Genomic DNA, 14,651 nt, shown 5'->3' with positions numbered 1-14,651 from the left:
AGAACTGCAAATCAGAAAAAAATTATTTAAAATTTACGGCTATGCCATATTTAAATTTTTTTGTTGAAAATATTTGTAATGACAGAGAGAAATGCAGACAAGAATTAAATGAAGAAATGTCTTATCAAACTAATAAAAAACAAAGTATTTTTAAACAGTGAAATAATACTAGAAACTGCATGTGGATGTAAATATGATTTTATTGTTATGTGTTGTGCAGCATACCATAACTTCATGTTGCTTGTCAACTTTACTTACAATCTCCAGTTCAATTGCTGCTCAGGTTAACCAATCAGATCACAGGGTCACAAATAAAATAATTTTAAAATAAAATAATAAACACTGAAAATACAAATTGAACCATTTTTCTTTTTTTTTTTGTTAGTGATTTCAGCATTTTAATCTGTAACACATTATTGACACATCATTTAGATGCTTTGCATTTAAATTTTTGTACTACTTTTTTTTTTACACTGTTGATTATTCATATTTGATAAAAAAGAAGTATACACTTACTGGATCCTTGCATTGAGTAAATCGTTAATTTATTCATGTTTAAGCTATCACATGTCTCCTGTTTTATTTAGCAAATCTATTTTTTTTCTCTTTCTTTTGACTGTGTGCATTTTGGACTTCATTAAAAAATATTTAGTAATTTCAGAGATTAAATAAGTTCTTCGCATATGGCTACTAGATTTGTTAGTTGTACAGTATTTGAATGCAGATTTTATTGTCATGGTTGATTGAGATGCCTTTATTCCTGGGATAGGCTTTGTGTCACAGCGCCCTCTATCTCCTGTCGCCGCTCACAGCAGGTTGTCGTCTGTGGTGCGTATCAGCCTCCCCGACAGACTCCTCCTCCTCCGCCGCTTTTTGACTGTAAACATCCTGTAGATTTTAAAAGGACAGCGCTGAGCGGGAGGAAGGCGGCTGGCGCCATCTTGGCTGTTTTAATGAGTACAACAGGGGAGAGCTCGCTGGGAGAAATTACTTAATCTTTGTGATTTCACTCTAAGAGGGCTCCTCTCGGTAAGTGTGTCTGCAGCGGATATGTTAACGCACTGGTTTTGGTGTTTTATGTAACGAAACTGGCATGCATGCTGGAGTCTGTTCGTTGCGGCCTCCATTGTATGAAGAGCCGTTGGACATCGGCTAACGACAGTGTTGAGCTGATGAGGGGCTAGAAAGTATGAGCAGCCATCGAGCGGCGCCTTTTCCTGAGGACTTTGCGTACTTGTATGGAGTTTTTATTGTTGTGTGATTTAAGATTGTCGCATTTTCGTCTAAAATTAACGATTTTATTTAAACTTGGCCACGCGATGTATGAAGCTGACGACGCCGTTCCTCCTTTTGTGGTTAGCAGTCGGCTAATTTGGTTCGTCCCACTTGATGGCGCCGACTATTTACTGGCGCCCCATCGCTTTGGCGCTTTTTGTTCTTATTTGCAATTGAATGCATATAAAGTCACGTACATTTATTTTCTGACAATTTTTTGGTCTTTATTTTAGCAAAAAAAGTCGCATTTCGATTTGCAGCGAAAAGTTTAAAGTGTGTAACAAAATAAGGTAAAAGTTTGTGCATTTCCAGTATCCCCCCCCTTCCCTTGACTAAAAAATAACGGGACTTGAATAACGAGAGCTTTTGATATCGTCCAATTCTTTATCTCTCTTTAACATGTAACGTTGGCTAAGTTGTGAGAAAACGAATTCGACGCATCTTAATGGGACATTTTTTACTAAAAAAACGTAAACATGTTTCCTCATTGGATATTGGACCATTATTGATGAAGTAGTTCCACACAAAAGACAAATTTTCTCGTTTACAAACGAAACAATTTCCTAACATTTGATGCGTTTTTCTTTGCCTTGGATAACTTTTCTCCGACTTCAGAGGAAAAGCCTCAAAACAATATGTTGAGAAAATAATAAAAACAAGTATATGGAAGGAAGAAACGGTTGTTAAAATACTCGTAGATATATCGATATACACCATTTACCATTGGACTTTTACCAGTTTGCAAAATCATGTATTTTATCAGTTTATTTTTGGTATAAATATGCTTGAAAATGAGTGGAGACCAGTCAGTCCACCAGATATTGGAATCGACCTTTTTTTTTCTTGTGTTTTATGTGAGCTGCAAGTGAATTAGTGAAGAATGTGATGTTTTACGACCTGTTGATTAGATCGGTGTTTTCCAACCCTGGTCCTCATGGCACACTGATCTGCATGTTTTAGATGTTTCCCTGCTTCAGCACACATGATTTCAATTGATGGCTGATTAACAGGGTTTTGCTGAATTTCAATCATCTGAATGGGGTGTGTTGAAGCAGAGGAACATCTAAAACATGCAGGTCAGTGTGCCTTGAGGACCAGGTTTTTGGAAACACTGGATTAGATTCATTAAAATGAAGAACCACCACCATTTTCCGTCTCACTAAATCAGCCTGGATTTAGAAACGCTACTTGAGCACAGAAGGCCAATTTGCCACTAAATGAGCAAAAATGACAAATTACCCACCCAGTTATTGAAACAAAACTACTCATTGCAAGCTTTTAATAATCCTCAATGTGATCGACCGCAGGACATTTCTAACATGACAAACTGACACCTTTCTTGAATAGTTTGCGTTAACCGTGTAAATTATATGTATCTTAATTGTTTTCCAGGTAAACCACACCACAGTTGGCGTGTTTGAACCAGGGCAACCAGGGCAATGTTCTACGCCCACTTTGTCCTCAGCAAACGTGGGCCGCTGGCCAAGATCTGGCTGGCGGCCCATTGGGACAAAAAGCTGACCAAGGCCCATGTGTTTGAATGCAACCTGGAGAGCAGTGTGGAGAGCATCATCTCACCTAAGGTAAGGAGGTTTGACTGTTAGACCAGTTGAAACCAAGTGCTGGTGCTGATGGGAGTTTGTACCCTGCTCTGTCATTCAGACCTTCATCAGGCTGGTGTCCATTATAGGGCTAATTCATAACGTTACATCAGTGGTTGCAGCTAACTTACATGGTATTATCTTTTTTTGTGTGTGTATTTTTTATTTCTTTTGAAAACCTGTATTTGCATGCTGTTTGCGTTTGTAATAGCAATGCAAAAATAATTGATCCGTTATCAATTATGCTTTTATTGTACTATTCTTTTAATTAGCAGCTTAAATATCTCAACAATTTTTCTTTTTATTTTATGCATCAAAACTGAAAAATCCCACTGAAATAATATAGCATCTGATGATGGTACATTATACATTTTTCTGAACAGCTACATCAGGCTTGTTCTTACAGTACAAGCTGTGTCCTGTAAAAGTGAGTTGTTTTTTGCAATATCTCCTACTTCCCGCTTTTCAGGTGAAGATGGCGCTGCGCACGTCCGGTCACCTGCTCCTCGGAGTGGTGCGGATCTACCACAGAAAGGCCAAGTACCTGCTGGCTGACTGTAATGAAGCCTTCATCAAGATCAAAATGGCCTTCAGGCCAGGTAAACTGTCCGAAAGGTTTTGCTTCTGTTTAAAAATAAATGGTGGGGGTGAAAGTTGTGTTCTGCATACAGTTATTCCTTATTTCTGTGTCCAGGTGTGGTTGATCTGCCTGAGGAAAACAGAGAGGCTGCATATAATGCCATCACCTTACCTGAGGAGTTCCATGACTTTGACCAGCCACTTCCTGATCTGGAGTAAGTTGGCCAGATTTAAAGCAATTACTCAGGGGATATTAAGGTCGTTGCCATCTGATTGTCATCTGATGTTGTCAACAGTGACATCGACGTGGCTCAGCAGTTCACCCTGAACCAGAGCAGAGCAGAAGAGATCACCTTGAGGGAGGATGTTGGAAACCTCAGCCTGCTGCAGGAAAACGACTTTGGTAGGAAATGGCTGCTTTGTTTACGTCTCAGTTCACAACAGCCCTTACTCAGCCAGCTGTCCTGTCTATATCCACTTGACCTTGCAGAATAGAGTTCAAAAAGAGAAGGACTTGGAGAATAATGCATATGAATCATATATATTCAAGGTTCTTCTGTTAGAAAACTAACAATCATTTCTGCTGGGTTCCTCAGCTGACTTTGGCATGGATGACCGGGAGATGATGCGTGACGCTAGCACGTTTGAAGATGATATAATGCAGGGAGCCACTGACCCCAACCTCTTGCTGGAGGCTGAGCCGGGCCCAGCTAACCTTCCCGACAAATCCAACCACATGGAGTATGACGACTTCGGGGACGGCTCCATGGGCAACAGCGATGGCGGAATGCTTGGTAACAAGCATGTTTTTTTAGTTTGTTTTTTTTAGATTCAATTATTAATTTTTTTTTTAAAGAAAAAAACTGTGTTGTTCTAATATTAAAGTGAACCTTTGTAGGTTCACTTTAATATTGATGTCATTTTTTTTTTTTCTGTCTCAGTTGACAAACTGCTGAGTTCTGAAGATGGAGGTGGCATCTTTGATGATCCGCCAGCGATCACAGAGAGCGTCATGATGCCTCCAGATCACGGGGATGATGAGGATGACTTTGACAACCTTCATTCACGTAAGTGAAGCTGGGTGTTTTTTCTTCTTGGAACACCATGTGTATTTTTAGTGCTCACATCTTGGATGCATAACTTTATTTTTGTGTGCGTTTCTGATAAGCGGGTCCAGACAGTCCTGATTCTGGCCCAGCAGAGCCGCTGCCAGCAATGGCCGACCAAACAGAACAGACAACTCTGGTTCACAACGAAGAGGAGGCCTTTGCCCTGGAGCCCATCGACATCACTGGTAGGCCTCTTTATTTCACTGAGTATGCTAAGCTACTGAAAATGAAAACTTATCAATCATTAAGACACTACTTAAACTTTTCTTAATACATTTTCTTTCAAATTTTATTTGAAGTGTGATCAAATTCCACTAAAAGTTGTTTGAACAATTGCTCCTCCTTTACAGTAATGATTATAGTTGTCCTCGTGGTAAAATTCTAAACTCTGAGCCCATGCTAAGAAAACTACCGTTTTGATTTTTTTTGAAGAATGTAAAGCGAGATTTTTTTTTCTTGAGATTAGAAAAGGTGGTAACAATAAACCCATTTATTTAGCAGTATTTAAAAATTTTTTTTTAAGAAAATGCACAACTGTAAAGATTATAAAGGCCTTGATAAATTATTACACTAGCTGCACACAATGGTAATTGTATCGTTTTCATCCTAAAGCATAGATTAATGCTATTTACCTCACTACTGAGCAAAGGAATTGTGACATGAGCAAGTTGCCAATGATGAAACTGAACAAGAACTTGTTCTCCCTGGAGTGTTTAATACTTTGCTGTCATGGTAATGTCAGCTTTGCTGACCTTTTCAAAATTCCTCAAATTCCTGCTAAAGCGAGGGGGTTAAGGCTCTTCACCAGACATGACTGCTGTGTTACAGTTTTACACTCAAAGTAGCAGCTCAATGTCCTCATGGCTCAGGTGAGGTGATGCAAGAAAGAAGAGGAGCTTCCTGTGGTTCCAATAACTGCCTTTCTTATCGACAAATTACTTATTTTGTAATTGTTTGAATAGCTTCCACGTGTTTCTTATTGTGGCATGAATATTGCCTTTAAGCCCCCTGAATGTGCTGAAAGCATTAGACACTTTTAAAGAAATATCTTTTTTTGCATAGTTTTAAAAAACAACTTTAGTACAAATGATTAAAGTTTATTTACAGGTTTCAGAAGGCGAACAAACGACTGAGTAAATTGGATCTCAGTTTTAAGAATTTAGCTTTGTTACACTCATTTTCTTTTTTTTAAACAATTTCCGCAGTTCCCTTTTTTTCATAGCCTGGACCAAACAATAGAGAAAGGGTCCAGTTTACTACTGTATTTTAAAAAAACACGCCATATTTGTTGTTCTTTTATGTTTTGCAATAGAGGAGCAGCATCTTCATTGCCTGTTTTTGTTCCTTCTAGTGAAAGAGACCAAGGCAAAACGTAAAAGGAAGCTGATCGTCGACAGCGTCAAAGAGTTGGACAGTAAGACCATCCGAGCCCAGCTGTCGGACTACTCCGACATCGTGACCACCCTGGACCTGGCCCCTCCCACTAAGAAGCTCATGATGTGGAAAGAGACGGGAGGAGTTGAGAAGCTTTTCTCTCTGCCTGCTCAGCCGCTCTGGAACGCCCGGCTGCTCAAGGTACAGAGGGATCGTTATGCCGAATCACCACTGTAGGCAGTGGCAGATGTTGTCAAGGTTGGTTCAAAACTGTAATCAGAGTGGAGAAATGTGTTAAGACCCAGTTTTTGTTTTGATTTCAACTTCAAAATGAGAGCACCTGGGGACCAGGAGTTAAAAGCGAGCAATTTTTTTTTGTCTCACCCTCCTCCCTTCTCTTTCACTCGCTCCGAATACTAAACAAGAAGGCGTGTGGACGCATCGCTATGTTTTCTTGCGTCTGTTCTGTGGCTGAATTAAAATTGCTGCACAACCTTTTAAGCAAAGTGTGCAATCATCTTAAAAACGAGCCCCTGTTCCAAATCGTAACGTCCGATCTCTGTCAGATGTTCACCCGCTGCCTGACCCCCCTGGTGCCAGACGAGTTGAGGAAGCGCAGGAAGGGCGGCGAAGCGGACAGTCTGGACGAGTTCCTCAAAGAGCTGGAGAACCCGGAGGTGCCGAGGGAGGAGATCATGACTCAGAACAGAGACGTTATCGGTAAGTCGAGATGGAGAAAGCAAAGAAGTTGTTCCAGCGTTTAGAGGGGGAATGCAGTGTTTTCATATTTGTAATATGATCCCCCCCCTCAGACCAGACGATCATGGAGGAGCCCAGCATTCTGGCAGCTTCTACAATGGAAGGCAGCAGGACAACTTTGGATGAGACGGTGATGCCTCCCCCATCCACCCCCCGTGGCGTTAAACGCAAGCAGCCCGTTGACAAGGAGGGAAGCTTTCCTGTGAGTTTATGGATCTGAGAGCAAAGCTGTGGAAAATCCTCCTGTGTTATGCTACAAATCATTATTTATGGTCATAGTTTAGGTTGTGAAAATAATCTGAGTCGTTCTAAATGACCAAGTTTTCTGGAATAGTAAATTTCATAAATGAGAAAGTAGCCAAAGTTGAGGAATAAAATGGACTGTTGACTCAAAGTTTCACCCTAGCCGTTGCTCTCTTTGCTCTCTCAGATGACTCCCCTGGAGCAGCAGCAAGTGGCTGACCGCTCAGACTTGTCACAAAGACTAGACATGCCTCAGGTTGATCTGCCCCCAGAGGAGGCCAGTGTCAACCTCACTCAGCTTGTCCCAGAACTTGACCTTCTCACCGACAAGGAAAAAGATAAGAAGGATGACAGCGAAGAAGAGGAGGTGAGGGGAAACTGCAATTTTTTAAAATTTATTTTTCCCTGCAAGGATGGAAAGTTATTGCTTTTTGTCACTAGTGAATGGGATGGGATTTAATGAAGGCCTTAAGTAAAAAATGGTTTAATGCTCCAAAGTTGACGGGAAAGTTCTATATTTTTGTAAAATGCTATTTACCACTGAAATGATTAATCTAACTAATCGATTAATGAAATAATTTTCAATTAATTTTTTAATCAATGAATTATCTGCCGTTTTCAGACTCAAATGGGCTGTTTTTCTGAAACTAGTGTAATATTTTGAGCATTAAAACTGAAAGAAAATGTTGATTTTGCACTTAAGATAGAAACACCTTTGTAAACACATCTTGGCCAAAACTAAAGTGGAACTTCACCTGATTCAAATTTACTAAAGGGATTTTGTTGTTGCATTTCAGGCAATACATTCTTTTAAATTTTTTTTAAAGGAATTTAATTATGTACTTGAATCTTTTTGACTAAAGTAAAATATTGTCTAAAAAGGCCAAATGGTTAAATGAAAAATCTCTAGAATGTGCCATGAATTTTATTCGATTGTCAAAATAACCAGTCAATTGATTGCTAAAATAATCGTTAGTTGGAGTTTTAATTCTATTAGTCAAACTAACATGCTGTGACATAGCAGCAATAATCAAAGTTAATAGTTTAGCTTTATGTTGTACACTTTAGTTCAACACTTTTGTGTAAAGAGAAAATGATACAATAGTTACTTACAGAGTAACTCTTTGCTATTTTGTGGTTCTCAGGAAGAGGAAGGCCAGGCTGGAGACCAGGATCAAGAAGAGAAGAGATGGAACAAGAGAACCCAACAGATGCTTCACGGCCTGCAGGTAAACGAACCCTGATTGTAAAATTAATCAAGAATCTGTATTTATTTGTTGTTCTCATGATAATCGTATGCTCCCTGACCCCCTTTGACGTCTCTTGACCTCCACAGCGCGTCATGGCGAAGACCGGTGCGGAGTCGGTCAGTCTGCTCGAACTGTGCCGAAACAACAACAGAAAGCAGGCAGCAGCCAAGTTTTACAGTTTCCTCGTCCTCAAGAAGCAGCAAGCCATCGAGGTCACTCAGTCGGAGCCCTACAGCGACATCATCGCCACAGCCGGACCAAAATTCCACCTCATTTAGACATTGGAAGAAACAAACACTCTGCTTGCAACAGGCATACTTGTTTTCTTGTTTTTAAATTACTCAACTCTTTGCCTTTTTATTGTGTTTTCCAATAAGCCCAGTTTTTTTGTTTTTTTTTTTTTTGTTTGTTTTTTTCCTAGGGAACGGGGAGGGAAGTAAAGGGTAAGGGGCTCAGAACGTTTAAAAAAGCAAAACATGGTTTTACTGTAATAAATATCGGATCATGCAGTAGTCTTGGTTCAAACGGAGTGAGGAATGTTTTACAAGGATATTTATAAAGCAAACCCTTTTTCAGTCATCAATTTGTAAACTTTACTGCATTCTGTTTTTTCTAAGTTAAATTTCTGTTTTCTCATTCCACACGTTTTGTATCAGTCGCCCTGTTTCAGCTAAAAAAGATTTTTATGAATGGCCCAATGTATCACATTATCTCTGTAATGACTAGATGTTCTGGAAAGGTACTGTTTTACTGTTCAGAAGTGTAACCTCGCCCAACTTCTCTCTGTTGCACTCGCTCTCTTATAAACAAAAATGGAGTGAATCCCTCATTAAATTTGAAAGTCTTATCTGGCATTAAATATCATGACTCAGATGTATAATTAAGGCAGTTCATCAATTAAGGTTTATGTAAATTTGATTTTTTTTGTACCTTTTTATGTTTATGCTTGCCTTTTTGCATTATGTAACTAGGTAATGTACTTGTTACAGTTAAGTTCACCATCCCACCTTTTTAGATCTGGGTAACTTCTAGTTGTGATACATCTGTAAAGATTTGAAATAAAGTGTTTTAAGTACTTGGTTAAGTCACTGCATCTTTTTACTTAGACTTCCAATATTTTAGAGATTTTCCTTTGTCATAACAAATGCACACTCTTTTCTATCCCTGTGAAGATAAATGGGTACAAAATGTCTTCTGTTTATGCATTTGTGACATTTAAATGTTTCAGATCAACAAACCAATGAGTCATTTTCAAATGGTCTCATTTCTTTGGGTTAGGAGAACAGTCTGAACCTGTGTGAAAAATGTAATTGTTCCTGTAAAATTGCGAGTTGGCTGCTTATTCAGCTTCACTAAATGCACCCCAGGCCTTAACACTTCCACTAAGTTACTTGAATAAAAAGGAAACCGAGACCAATCTTATATTTGACAAATAAACCCCATTAAGATCCCCAAAACTTTTTGGGATTGTTTGGTGGATAATCACTTTATTAGCAAAAAAAAAAAACTTGTTGAAGTTGATACTGTGAATTCTGCTGAGGGAAAAAAAATGAGGTAGAATGTTCAAGTAATATAACTCCAATGCAAAACGTGTTTATTTCATGTTTATAGATAAGGTCATTTTAAAGTAATTTATTAATCATCAAACTTACAAAAAGTGCAATCTTTCTCAATCAGTTCAGTCTTAACATCATTTAGTGCATTTTTAAACATCACTGCTTATAACTAGTTGGGTCTCTTCTGTTGTGAAGCCTTAACATACCAAAAGTGAAATCTATTTTTAAAGAGTTCTGTTACTTCTATTTTTAAATAAATGAGTACAATTCTTTTTAACGGAATTTACTTTTCTCGTTGTTTCCACACGGACCGAGGAAAGGACACGTGCGTCGCCTGAATCTCTCCCCCTTTTCTTTCGCGTGGACCCCGGTTAATGGCTTCCCGTAAGGAGTCCAGTTCAGCATCCAGCACACCAATGGCTTCTACAGGCGGTACCCTGGACTCTCCGGTCAAACAGATCCAAATTGAGGGACTGGTAAGGACCCGAGTTGCTCCATTTGGACCTTATGCAGACTGTTGGTGTTGTACAGCAACCTAACCGGTGTTAGCTAGAAGCTAAGGTGTTAGCATCATCATGGCGGAGAGATGATGAACAGTTAGTTGTACTTATTTTATTCAACTTATCCTTTAACACAACCTGTCATTCTTTAGTTTAGCACATTACATAAAGATATACACTTTGTTTGAGCTGATAGACGTATAATAAAAATATGTTAGCTTCTTTTAGCTTTAGTACTTTACATGGGCGTTTAATTTGGAAACCAGGACCTCCCTGTTTATAATTGCGCCACACGATAATGAAGAGAGCTATTCTCAAGCTTCGCTTTGGGCATCAAAGTTGCTTGTGAGTCTGCGTCACTGGTTTAACTTAACATCTTGGTTTTGTTATTGTGTTCTAATTCAGTTCACATGGTTCCTATGCAGTGATGGTTCCTATCCGGGTCATCATTTACTGCAGCTCTAATAGGCGAGGACAAAGTAAAACAGAATATGGAGATGCGTTGCTTTGCAGAATTTAAATCTGACGTAATAGAAAAACGAAATCAACCTTTAAAATGGCTTAAACAGTCAGAGTTGTCTCGAATCTTAAAAAATGGTCTGAGAAATGACAGCACGCCGTGCATATAATCAAACGAAAGTGCTGCTACTTTTGTGCATACGTTGTTCATGGCCAGAGTAAAGAAAAACATCTGTTATAGAATGGTGACATGACTAAACTCACTAAACAACCACATTGTTGTGAGCTCCATGTGTAAAGCAAAAGAATTGCATTGTCTTTAGTTTCTGTTTAATTTAGGACACACAAAAACACACAAGCTCATTTATAAAAACGTGAATTTATGGTTCTGTTACATGGATGTTGCTCAGATGGTAGGGTATACATATTTTCAAATTACACATGCATCTGTCATCCTTCCAACATATGCCAATTTCTGATTTTCCTTAAGGTCTGGCAGCCGGTTCTTTTTTTTATTTAAAGAACCATTAAAAAAAAAAAAACTTATGAAGGTTGTTTGATCGAGTTAGTCATTTTGAATCCAAAAGAAAGCATAAAAAAATGACATAAATATCCCAAAATTTCTGCATCGCTTCAAATATTCCAAGCTTTCATCTGACTTGATGTGTTTCAAACGATGTGCTTTTGGTTCAGGTTTTTATCGACTGAAAGAAAGTGGTGGGAAATCTTAGTTTTGATTTAATGTAGAGGTTAAACATTTTTTATCCGACTTGCTGATGAAGGGGAAAGTTTCCCATATTCCTATATCCGATCGATTTGCATTTTAATCTCTCCCAAGTGATCATCTGAATCCTAAACCGTCTTTACATTGTGTAGTACCTCTGTGCAAACAGTAGAGGACAAACTTGTCTCATTAGGATTCACTTGGATTCTCCCTCATTTTGGACCCTAAACTGCATTTGGACACTAAGCGGCTTATTTATAGGACGCATGCATGCAGCAGCATGACTTGTACGCAGCACTTTCTGCTTTCTGTTTGGCTGTCTCTTTAAAGTTGTCCTCATATCGCTGGCTGTGCTTTTTTCATCTAAATATTTCAGTTAAATATAAAATGCTGGAACGATTTAGATTTCCCCAATTCCTCTTTTTGCCCCCTTGTCAGCCAGCTATTTTTAATCAAGTCACTTTTAAGAGCAGGGTTGCACAGTTGTAGAGAGTTTTTTTTTATTTATTTCTTTTCAGGCAACCATATGGGTGTCGTCTTACCTGAAAGCACTGACACGTAGCAGTTGCCGCTGCGTTGCATCATGACCAACCTGTCAGAGGTTTAGCTGCAGGGTTTGCACGTAGACGACGGCGCCGCCGTCGCTGCGTTGAGGAAACGGTTTGTTTTTTTTTGGTTTTTGTTTTTTTTTGCTTTTGAAGAGGTTTCAGCGGTCCGTGTCGCTACAGAATTGGATCTCAACAAAGCCACGGGTTTCCATTGAGCACCCACGGATATCAAGCAAGTTTTGTGTTTGAGAAAAAAAGAAGAAAATCTAGAGAGGAGCCGCTTTTTATTCATGCTGACGCGCATCGTACGTCAGGCGCCTCTCTGTATTATGTGCCGTGAATTAGGAATAAAGTCAGGGCGCACTGTGGGGTGTATTTTTAGCAGCATGAATGTGAAAAGCTCTTGGGAGTAATAAAAAAAAAAGGGCGGGTGGTGGGGTATTCTCTCAGAAGGAGTTTAATCTCATCATTCGTTGTGACTCTGCCAGTCTTTTTTTTTTTTTTTTTTAGTTTCAAAGCCTATATAAGAATGAAAAAGACACAGTGGCAGAAAACTCCACTCTTCCCCTGAGGCTTTTACACATGCCTCAGGCCCATAAGCCCCGGTCTTGTCAGGAATATGTCACACAATAATGTGACATAGATCACATGCCATGGAGAGAGCAGATCTTTTACTTCCCGTCGTAAAAGCATTTTTTCACAATCCGGCTCACGCTTCTGAAATCCTGAATCGATATTTGTGGCTGCTTCCCCTTGCTTAGTGGCTGGTTTAAAAGAAAAAAAATCTATCCTGATCTGAACTATTTACAAATAAGCTTAAGGGAGAGATCTAGCTCTTGCTGTGCACCAGCACTAAAAACACTGATGCACCACAGTAAAATAGCATGTCATAGAAAAAATAAGTTCAAAAAATGAAACTTGCATTCAGATTCATCACACAGTCTGCAGTCATCTGAAATATTTGCACAGATTGTGTTAAAAAACCTTTTTCCCCTTATTGTCTGACCTTAAATGAGACCAAACCTTTCCTCTTTTAGGTCACTTAGAATGGCTAAATCTCTAAATGCCACCTTAAGGAGTGAGATACTTTTTGATAATTTTTTGTTCGTTTTTTTATTCAGACATTTACATACATTTCTTTAGTATTGGATTAGTATTTCAAGTTAATAAGTTTCCTTCCATAAACTTCTAACAATTTGTTGAAATTTTGGCCCATTCCTCCTGACAGAACTGCTGTAACCAGGTCAGGTTTAGAACTCAATATACTGTCAGAGTTCCTTTTACATGAATTATTACTTCAATGCAGTATGGTGTGGAGTGATCAAGCACAGCTGAGCTTCCTTGTGCTGCTGGGTGCCGTGTCCCCCATCTCGCTCCTAACTATAACTTGTTGGTTTTCTATAGTTGTTCTGGTCAGGTGAGTTCATTGACCAATCCAGCACAGTGTAGGACACTTTATTTTCCTTCCACTAAACTTTCCATCAATATACATGGATGTTTTCAGAACAAAGAGCTTAATTAGAAATGACCTTTTGTGTCCTGCCCCCATCGTGGAGTATGCCACTGACTGTCAAGTCAGCAGTTTTTATGCATACTAAAACATATCTGTAATAAAATTCATTGTCTCTATGGATATTTGAACTCTATGGAAAAAAGCTGAAGTGTTTATATCAAAACATACACTGATATGATACCATTTCTCACTTATTGAATTGAATATTGAAACGCATTAGCTTTCCTGATTATTCAAACTTATTGAGATGCGTTGCGCGCCAAGCGCAGAAAGCAAGCGGCTCTTATCTGAACGACGCGCGGCGTGTTTGGAATTCCATTCTTCACAAACACAAAGCTTATTTCTAATTTGATTTGCGTGCCTCTGCGAGCCACTTCAAACCAGGTGTCATCTCATTTTCCTCCAAGAGTCCCCGCCCGAATCGAAACGAAGCAGCGGCAAACAATCAGCAGAGCGAGCAGGTGCACCACTCTACTTCCACATGAATTAAAACGCTCCGTTCTCCACGGACAAACCCGTTTGTGTTAAGATCGGCAGGCGAAAAGATTCTGCGGCCGTCTTCGTCCACGGGTTAACCCAACAGACGACTCGTTCCTCACTAAAGCGAACTCTCCGTCTACTCTAGGACCCTACGTCCATCTACCACACTCGAGCGGTGCACAAAAAAATGACTGAACTCATCAAAGGGATCATTTCTTTTTCTCCTAATTTGTGCCCCGTTGTGACGGGAATATGCACTCTTTTTTCTTCTTCTTCTTCTTTTTGTTGTTGTGTGTGTGAGCCAGAGAAGATTTATGATCAGAATTAAAGGTAGCCATCGGGAGATCTGCATCACGATTGATTTTGCACAATTCAATTTTAAGCTTGTTGATTTATAATATGCCGTCCACACATCAACTTAGAGGGGGAGGCTCACATGAGGTGAGCTTGCCAGGTTAGCCGCCGGTGAGCTAGATCGATAAATTTGTCTCTGTAAGAGAGTGGGTAGCGTTAAAAGATGACGCTGAAGAGAGTTTGTGTTTTTTTTTTTTCTTCTTTTCCTTTTTTTTGGGTGTGTGTGTGTTCATGCAGGTTTGCACAAACTCAAAGCTTTCTGGGAATAGCTTACAATACCTGATGGCATTTACTCAGCACCAGGAAGCTGAATCCACTGAAGCCCCC

The 14,651-nt window shown here is 39.3% G+C and overlaps 1 protein-coding gene across 2 annotated transcripts; it reads left to right on the top strand.

Annotated features, from left to right (window-relative positions):
- Positions 1 to 892: 892 nt before the first annotated feature.
- Positions 893 to 9,274, top strand: LOC103478347 (double-strand-break repair protein rad21 homolog). 2 transcript variants are annotated; one of them, XM_008432111.2, is made up of 14 exons: positions 893 to 1,029; positions 2,668 to 2,858; positions 3,346 to 3,475; positions 3,571 to 3,670; positions 3,752 to 3,858; positions 4,052 to 4,249; positions 4,397 to 4,522; positions 4,624 to 4,749; positions 5,916 to 6,139; positions 6,505 to 6,658; positions 6,751 to 6,899; positions 7,128 to 7,307; positions 8,086 to 8,169; positions 8,277 to 8,468. In XM_008432111.2, exons 2-14 carry the CDS (start codon positions 2,715 to 2,717, stop codon positions 8,466 to 8,468), a joined length of 1,914 nt encoding a protein of 637 aa, XP_008430333.1. In that variant the 5' UTR covers positions 893 to 1,029; positions 2,668 to 2,714. The 2 variants fall into 2 exon arrangements, with proteins under 2 accessions (XP_008430333.1, XP_017165254.1); XM_017309765.1 differs by lacking the exon at positions 893 to 1,029 and having other exon boundaries at positions 2,715 to 2,858; positions 8,277 to 9,274.
- The last annotated feature ends 5,377 nt before the right edge of the window (positions 9,275 to 14,651 follow it).

Source organism: Poecilia reticulata, linkage group LG16 (assembly GCF_000633615.1).
Source record: "Poecilia reticulata strain Guanapo linkage group LG16, Guppy_female_1.0+MT, whole genome shotgun sequence".
Taxonomy (NCBI): domain Eukaryota; kingdom Metazoa; phylum Chordata; class Actinopteri; order Cyprinodontiformes; family Poeciliidae; genus Poecilia; species Poecilia reticulata.
The sequence above is the reverse complement of the archived record's forward strand: the minus strand, read 5'-3'. Positions and strand labels throughout refer to the sequence as shown.